The 8989-nt window shown below is 49.7% G+C and overlaps 1 protein-coding gene across 1 annotated transcript; it reads right to left on the bottom strand.

Moving 5' to 3' along the window:
* Positions 1–3744: 3744 nt before the first annotated feature.
* Positions 3745–7686, bottom strand: CUNH22orf39 (chromosome unknown C22orf39 homolog). Its single transcript, XM_032875901.1, has 3 exons — positions 7609–7686; positions 7293–7460; positions 3745–4191 (listed from the first exon to the last, which is right to left on the bottom strand). The coding sequence occupies exons 1-3, from the start codon at positions 7630–7632 to the stop codon at positions 4063–4065; spliced, it is 321 nt and encodes a 106-aa protein (XP_032731792.1). The 5' UTR covers positions 7633–7686; the 3' UTR covers positions 3745–4062.
* Between the last annotated feature and the right edge of the window lie 1303 nt (positions 7687–8989).

Raw genomic sequence — 8989 nt, 5'->3', positions numbered from 1 at the left:
TTTTCCTGAAGCTGTTCTCCTTTGCTTGAAGAGAGCCACCTTCTCCCTGGGTCCTCGTACGGTCCTCCCTCTCTGCCTGTCTCATGTAATAAGGATACTAGTCAGATTGGATTACGGCCCAGTATTATGACCTCCTTTTAAATTAATTACCTCCTTAAGTACCCTATCTCTAAATAGTCCCATTCAGAGGTACTAGTGGTTAGAGCTTCAACACAGGAATTTGGTGGCAGGGGGATGGGGGGTGGGGAACAACACAATTCAGCCAGAAATAGTGAAGGTCCAGTGAGCAAATAGAGCCATTTCTCCTAGTGACTTGCATTGCTACCTCAGAAAGAGTTTGGGTTTTTCACCGCCTTAGTGCAGATAAATCAAGGAAACATTTCATTTGAGGAAGAATTCAGATTATTTTCTCCAGGTATGGGGTTCACTTTTGGCTTAAAAACTTACTAAACATTTTTACTGGATAAAAACACTGCCTAAGGATTCTGAGTTCATTAGTTCTATCTTTTTTTTCTTTTTTTTTTTTAAAGATTTTTATTTATTTATTTGACAGAGAAAGATCACAAGTAGACAGAGAGGCAGGCAGAGAGAGAGAGAGAGAGGGAAGCAGGCTCCCTGCTGAGCAGAGAGCCCGATGCGGGACTCGATCCCAAGACCCTGAGATCATGACCCAAGCCGAAGGCAGCGGCTTAACCCACTGAGCCACCCAGGCGCCCCTCATTAGTTCTATCTTTGAGACAAACACTGCATATGGCCACTTTTCACAACCTCACTGCTCCCTTAAGGTCCACACCACTGCCACCTTTTGTCTATTCCACTGCTGCAGCAGCCAACTGATGCGTCCACGTGGCCACTTCCCCCCTGCCCTCCCCTGACCCCCTGTAAGCTGCTCTGCACAACCAGAGGGCTCTGTAAAGCACAAGCCAGGGCCGGCATTTGGCTACTCACCACCCATGATCACACCTTACAGACCCCCATCCACCTTCCCCCCCATCAGCACATGGCACCCAGTTGTTCCTTGTGGACTGTGAGCTGCTTCCCCTATAAGGCTCAGGCCTCTTCATCCAGGTCTCAACTTAGATGCTGAGGCCTTCCCCACCTCCCTGTTGGTTTTTGTTTGTTTTGTTTTTAGTTTTATTTATTTGTCAGATAGAGCACAAGCAGCGGGAGTGGCAGGCAGGAGAAGCAGGCTCCCTGCTGAGCAAGGAGCCTAATGGACTGGATCCCAGGACCCTGGAATCAGGACCCGAGCTGAAGGCAGATGCTTAACTGACTGAGCCACCCAGGCGCCCCTGCAGGTGCTTTGTTGTAGTGCTTTTCAAACAATAGGTTTCATCCGTTAGGTTATATAATCAATTCATGGGGTCAGGGCCAGCAGTTACAACTTTTTATTTTGAAGTAGTTACAGATATATAGGAGGCTGGAAATAAAGATGCAAGGAGGGGCTGTGTGTGGTTCTCCCAGCCTCCCCAAGTGTTAACATCTTACACGCCACATACAGTGTGTGAGAAAGAGACTGACATAGGCAGAACCCAGAATGCATTCAGGTTTCCCACTGTGTCTGCACTCACTGGTGTGTATGTCTAGCATTGCACAATTCCATCACACATGCAGCTCTGTAGGAGTCAAGGTTCCATTACCACAGGATCCCCTTATGTACCCTAGCCACATCCACACCCTCCTTCCATCCCTAACCCTTGGCACCATTAGCCATTCTCCATCCGTATTATTACATCATTTCACCAATGTTACATAAATGCAACTGTGTCATATGCACCCATTTAAGATTTTTTAGCTCGGTATAATTTACTTGAGCTTCACCCAAGCTGCTGCACATACAGCAGTTTCTTTTCAGTGGCACAGAACTGCAAATGTCAGTGTATCACGCCTTGTACAGATAAGGACTGTTTTGTGAGGCTTATTTCAATCATATATGCAGTATATAAAGTATGTACCAGATCATAAAACTTGTTACGGGTTTCATGCAAAAAATTTGAGAGCTGCTCTATCTTCTCCCTGCCCATTTTCTTCACAGCACTTACCATTATTTTAGACTTATTTAATGATGTTTAAATGTTTATGTCAGGCCCCTAAACTCAAATGGAGCTCTTTGAAGGCAACTTGCCCATTTCAAGAGTGCAATCCCAGAGCCAAAGGCCCCACCGGGCAGTGTAGCAGGTGCTCAGATGTTGGGAGTTAAAAGTTAAAACAGGAGCAGACGTAGGAACATTCTGTGCAATGATTATCTGTCACTAAGACTTCCTCACAGAGAGTGCATTCAGTGGTGGGCAGCCTCCAGCCCTAAATAAGCACATAGAGAATGTGGATCCCTTGTGGTGAGCCCTCAGGACTGCTGTGCTGGCTGCCACTGCAGCACCCCCCTCCCCTTGCCCGCCCCAGGAACCCCAAGGGATCATATGCAGATTGCAAAATTCCAATGTCCCTTCTGTTTCAGAGTGAAAAGAATGCCTGTAGCTCCCGAGCTTCCCACTCTCCTCCTTGGCTGGAAATGCTCCAGAAAGTAGCCACAGACACAAGGCAGATACCCTGGCTGACTCAGGTATCAAAACACCCACGCTGAGATAGGCTCTTCTTTATACTCACCCCTCTGCTCCTGGGCTCCTATGTGCACACCCCCCACCCACTCACAGGTACATGCAGTCACAGGAAAGGACCGTTGGGGGCCTGTGTGCAAACGCCCCTACCACTCAACGGGTACACACACACACACACAGGGAGAGGCTACTGGGGACCTATGTGTAACCCCCCCCCCACACACACACACCCTGGTACACAGAGTCACAGGGAAGGATCACTGGGGACTTGTGTGCACACATCCCTACAGCTCATAGGTACATACACAGGGAGAGGTTATTGGGGCTCTATGTGCAGATCCCCCCAAACTTAGAGGTATGTGCAGTCACAGGGACTCTTGGGTTAATACAGGATGATAGGGCAAAATCTAATTTTTAATTTGTGCCTTTCTGAAGTGATGGGATTATTTTGCCCCAAAAAATGAGTTAAAAGATGTCTGACCCACTGCCTGTGGCCAGGTTGGGGCCCAGTCGTGACGGGGGGCTACTAAAGTGGCAGCTTGGCCAGGAAGAAGCAGAGAGGCTGCGGAGCACACAGCCAGCCTCGCCCTCAGCACCATGCCACAGGAGCTGCTCTGCAGCCACGAGATGCTAAATCATTTCGTTAGTGATAAAAGGGCCTCTTCAAAAACTCGAGTTCTTGTTGGCTCATATGCATATATTTTAAAAACACCTACAGGTGTGTAAGTATACAAAATTCCCATACTCTTCTGAGCACAATAATGTCAGATGCTAAATCTAACAATCTCAACTATTAAATTGTGGATTTAATTTTCAGTCTGTCTGAAATCACATGTGTAAAATGGCATTTGAGATCATCTACATTTTCTAAAACCGACCAAAGGAAATTTTAAAGGAAGGAGACTAAAATTCCACGCACCCTGGGCTTGGGTTTCTTGAGCCAAGAGTCTATGATCCCGTTTAATGCGAGACTGTGTATTCTGTAGCTGTGTTCATTTCTTAAAAACCAAGAGGCCTATCTCCTACGAAGAGCAATGCCGCAGATGAACTTAGTGAGTGGGCTAATAACTCTGTGTAAGCACCAGGGGCTGGCAATGCATACTGTCACCAAGCCAAGACCAGGAAAGGTATTCCCCACAGCACGACCATTTAGTTACCTCATTAGGAGCCCCCCCCCCCCCCGCCCATGTGTCCACTTGGGTCAGGTCTACTGCTCAAGAGTTTACCTGAGAATGCTGTTGTCCCTGGGAGTGGAGCATGAACTGGCCTGACCTGGCTGCTCACTGGGATCTGTGGTGGTGTTTGGAATCCTGGGAGCTGTGCAGTGGGTGAGATTGTCTGCCAGAGCAAGGCAACAGCGCGGGTGGGCAAGGAGGGCTGGAGACCCCGGGCTCTGTGTTCTAAGCCGAGTGGAAAATTCAGGGACCCACTAGACTGAGCCGGTCACTGTCCTTAGGGCGACAGCCCCACTTGAAACAGATGAGAGGAAGCTGTTCCGGAGTGCTCATCACTGGTCTTTCTCCTCTTGTGGTAGAGGGAGGTGCCAGTCTGCAGGAGGGCTCTGCCTCAGGGCCCACACCAGGGCGTGCTTCTGTGTAGCCTGGACTCTTGCACGCTCGCTCTCACAGAGGGACCGCTGTGCAAAGGAGACCCCCGATCACTTCCAGCTCACATCTCCCCTGTAACTCCCTTCTCCTCAGCCCCCTTCCGAACAAGCTGGAAAAATGAAGCATAAGGCACATACCACTCCAGAACTTGGCTGCTTCTACCTAATAAACCTTGGCGATTATTCCATACTAAAACACAAAGATCTAGATCATTCCTTCTCCTAAGCTACTGTGAAAACTATTGTACAGATCACCATCATTTGAGTAAAGTTTAAAATGTCTTCTTCTGGGCCTTAGGACTTGATGCCTTCAGTTCAAACCTAATCAGATTTGCCTGCCGAGACCAGCATGAGGCCAAGCTGAGAGGAAAGACAAGAGTCTGAAAGAGTGGCCTCAGTGGGGAGGATGAGTAAGAGACACATGCTAAGGGAGCTCTGGACAGGGGAGGAGGAATCCAGACAAAAGACAATAGGACCACTCAACCAGCGGGCTTTTCTCTGCTACTCTCTTCCCAAAATAAACATGGGGCAGTACCTTATAACCATGAAAGGTGCACTTGGTAGGTGCCAAGCACTACGTTGGCCTTTTTACAGATAGAATTTCACCTTCTCTATCTCATTGTCTGTCTTTGCTCAAGCTCTACTGTCTTAAACAGAATGTTTTTGTTCTTACTTAAAAAGCAATCAGAAATGCAAAGGATATGAAAAACTCCCAGACCTCTGTCCCTGTGGTGAAACTAACAGCTTCCCCAACACAATTTTAGACCCAAATTTTAGTGCTAATAGTGTTTCCCTAAAGATGGAATAATCTACTGCCTAGTGTACTTCCATGGTTTATCACTAGGTATACTACGGATACCTTTCCCTGCCCAGATAGATTGCTATCTATTTTTTTTAATGGCTAAGTTGTACCCCACTGTGTGGAGGAAGTTACTTGATTACACGTCTACTAGCAGCATTTAGGATGCTTTCAGTGTTTGTACTATCATAGTGATGCAGCAGGTATTTTGAACTTTTTAAAAAAAGATTTTATTTATTTGACAGAGAGAGCACACAAGTAGGGGGAGCATCAAGCAGAGGGAGAGGGAGACTCCCTGCTGAGCAGAGAGCCCTACGTGGGGCTTGATCCCAGGACCCTGGGATCATGACCTGAGCTAACGGCAGACACTTAACTGACTGAGCTGCCCAGGCACCCCGGGTATTTTGAAGTTTTAAATGCACTGTTACCCAGTTACTTCCCAAGGATGGACTTCCAGAAGTAAAATAAGGAGGTCAAAAGGTATCCTTTTGACAGATAATCAGGATAAGTCAACACTCCACCAACACTGCACAAGGGCCCCTGACTCTCCAAACCCTTATCAACACTTCTGACATTTCACTGGGCAGAAATCACTTGTCATCTGACCTTATATACCAGGTCATTTAATTTTCTTTTTGAATGAATTCCTTCTTTGTGCCCTTTGTCCATTTTTTAAAAAGATTAAAAAAAAAAAAAACTTAACTTATTTGAGAGGGGGGTGAGAGAGAAAGCAGGAGCAGGGGGAGGGGCAGAGGGAGAATTAGGGAGCCTGCTCAGCAGGGAGCCGGACACAGAGCTCCATCTCAGGACCCTAGGATCATGACCTGAGCTGAAGGCAGATGCTTAACCAACTGAGCCACCCAGGCATCCCCTCTCCCCACTTTTCTATCCTGAAATCATCCCCATTTTTGTGATAAGAAAAGCTCTTACTGAGCTCTCCCTAAAAAAGTTATTAATTTCTTGCCATACAGACTATAAGCTATCTTTCCCAATTTTTTGATTTCCACTTATACTAGACCTGTCATCATTTTCTTTTATACAGAAGCTTGGTTTCCACATCTGTTTGTCTGTTTCAATAATCACATACATTTAAGCATGCTGAAGCAGCTGCCAGCCCTGCTGGATCTTCTTCCCCCTTCACCATGAGCACTGCACCCTCAAGCTTCTCTTCATGTCCCCATCCAAAATAGTTCCAAGGCACCACTACCTATTCTAGACTGGAATGAAAGTGCCAGAAGGGCAGGGGCTCTGTTCTCACCACTCCTCTATCTTTAAGAGCTCCCAACATGATAAATATTCGCTGAATGAATAGAAAACCAGAACTACCTCCTCACTGGTCTCTTTGGTCCTCCATAATACACTCTCCCACCCTGGCAGTCAGATTGATAAATATCTATACCTGTATATGTGTGTGTATGTGTGTGTGTGTGTGTGTGTGTGTGTGTGTGTATATATATATATATATATATATATTTTTTTTTTTTTTTTAAAGAGAGGGAAGGGGAGGGAGGGGTGACGTGGGAGACAGAGAGAAAGAGAGGGAGAGAGAGAGAAACCCAAGCACACTCCCTGACCAGCACGGAGCCTGATTCCACAATCCAGAGATCACAACCTGAGCCTAAATCAAGAGTCTGTCACCCAACCAATTGAGTCACTCAGGCACTCCCTGCCCCCATCCCCCTTTTCAAGTAGGCTCCATGCCTAACCTGGTACCCAGTGCTGGGCTTAAACTCCTGACCCGGAGATCAATACCTGAGCTGATGTCAACAGTCAGACGCTTAACCAACTGAGCTACCCACGGCCCTCAGACTGATCTTTTCAAGATATAAATCAGATCATGCTTCCCATGATCTGTAAACCCATCTTTAAGCCCCACCAGGTCCCTGGTACCTCTCTAGCCTCATCCCCTACCCCTCTATAGCCCACCGTCCTTCTGCTCCAAGCACCTGATCCTTCTTTGTGCTCCTCAGATGCGCCCCGCCCTGGGCTGGGTGAAGGCTGTTAAAGCTGGTTCCCGGTCTTTCAGGCCTCAGCAATATCAACTCCTCTGCAGGCCTGCTGAGGACACTAACGCTATTAGGGGATCCCTCCTCTCTCTCCAAACCACTCTACATTCTCTTCCTTTCTTTGTTCTTCAGTGTCTGAAACCCCCGTTGATATACTAATATTTGTTATTTCTCAAAAGGAAGGAAGCACAACCAAAGGGGTACCCAGACATCACTCCTCTCCAGCGCCCCCGGGTCTGGAACGTGGGGAGGGTGTGGTCCGTGCACTCGGACGCCGGGGCAATGCACCCCCACGGCCCAGCGCCACCCCCAGCTCCCCAGTGCACCTGGGCCTCCGCGCTCCGGCGCTCCTCCCACTCCCGGCAACTGGCCAGGTCGCGCCGCCACTGCTCGCAGGCCGGCCGTTCGCCGTGGACGTAGTAGTGGTGCAGGAAGTGTCTGGCGCTGCGGCAGAGCTTCCACTCCGCGCGGTAGACTTCGCAGGGGCGCGGCGGCTGCAGCGAGAAGCACGCCTGAGCCAGAAGCCGCCGCACTACCCGCCTAGGGACCTCCATCCCGCCCCTTACTTGGGAGAAGCCTCGGGTAATCCGGTCGTCCGGCCCAAGGAGGTCCCTGCACGTCTCGGGCTCCCCTAGCACTCACCCGCCAGCCTCCACCATCCGCCATGTCCGGGCGACTGCGGAACCCCGCCTCTGAGCTCGGTAGCCAATGAAGATTGAAGACAAGTCGTACCGTATGATAGACGGATAGGAACCAATGAACTCTGCGCTGTGACGCTGGACTCCTCCCCTACCTCCTTGAGACGCGCCAATAACAGCCGGGGGGCGGTGACGAGCAGAGGAGGTGCTCAGGACCGCCAAGGGGCGGAGCGGGCCGGGGTTTGCCAGGAGGTAGAAAGCACGGCGGCGCGCGGGCTGCGAGGATGAAGAGATGTCAGTGGCCCTTCTTCTGGTGCCTGGCGGGCCTCCCGGGATGCACAGCCACCTTGTTAGCTATTTCTGAAACCACGGGGTCCACGCCGGTTTTCAGCAGTTTTATTAAATCTCAAAAGATAGGGTTCGTTTTCATAAGCACATACTGATCATCGGCTCCGTGTGGCAAAGCTGTCAAGTCTGTGGATGCAGCGGACTCGGTGAGGGTGGCCCGCTGTGACCTGTTGGGAGTTGGGGTTCTAGGGCGCCGGATGATCTCCGGAGGGAACGCAGGCTGGTAGTGGAGGCGAGCGAAGGGTGTTCTGAGCACAGTGATGAGCTGGTCAAAGGCGTGGAGGCTGTGTGTGACACGGAGTAGAGGGGAGAACTTTGCTAAGTGTGGGGCGCCTTGCATGTCTGATTAGGAGTGAAGGCTTTACTCTGAGGCGTGGGAAGACATGGAACCTTTATAAAAAGGAGGTGACAGGAGGCAATAAAAGCAAAGAGGCTGGTGATCTGCGGAGGAGACCTGCAGTACCTACGCAGGGGTTCTCCAACTTCCACAAACTTAATCCTCCGGGGGGGAGGGGTGCTTACAACGCGGTTGCTGGGCCCACCCCAGTATCCAGACTGGGTCAGACTCCCTGACGGTGGGCCAGAAAGCTGCAATTTAACCAGGGGTCCTGCCAAGCTGGTTCGCAGACCAAGCTCGAACACAGAGAAGGCTGCAGGCCAGGGTGCAGCAGTAATGACCAGGATTTTTACTCTGGGTGACCCCTCCCTCCCGTTACCAGAAGCTCACCAACAGGATCCACCCCTGGCCCAGGCAGGAAAGTGTGGCTCAAGCAAAGGACCAGGAGTGTTTTCATTGCTCACACAGAAGATGTTGCTTAGGGAAGACAAAAACCCAAGGCCAAACAGCGTCTTACTGTAAAATTCATTATGCATCAAATGACACATTAGCCAATGTGATCCTGCAAATGGAGGCTGCCTACCCACCGAGGGGGGCTTCCACATCAGCTAGTGAAACAGAGACCCCTTAAGGGGAGGGTCAGGGAAGTCACAGCAGTGCTTCATGCCTGTTGAAACCTTGTCCATCATCAGTGGTGACC

The sequence above is a fragment of the Lontra canadensis genome, unplaced genomic scaffold (genome assembly GCF_010015895.1).
Source record: "Lontra canadensis isolate GAN:19392208 unplaced genomic scaffold, GSC_riverotter_1.0 scaffold57, whole genome shotgun sequence".
In the NCBI taxonomy this organism is placed as follows: domain Eukaryota; kingdom Metazoa; phylum Chordata; class Mammalia; order Carnivora; family Mustelidae; genus Lontra; species Lontra canadensis.
This window is presented reverse-complemented; position numbering and strand designations above follow the sequence as displayed.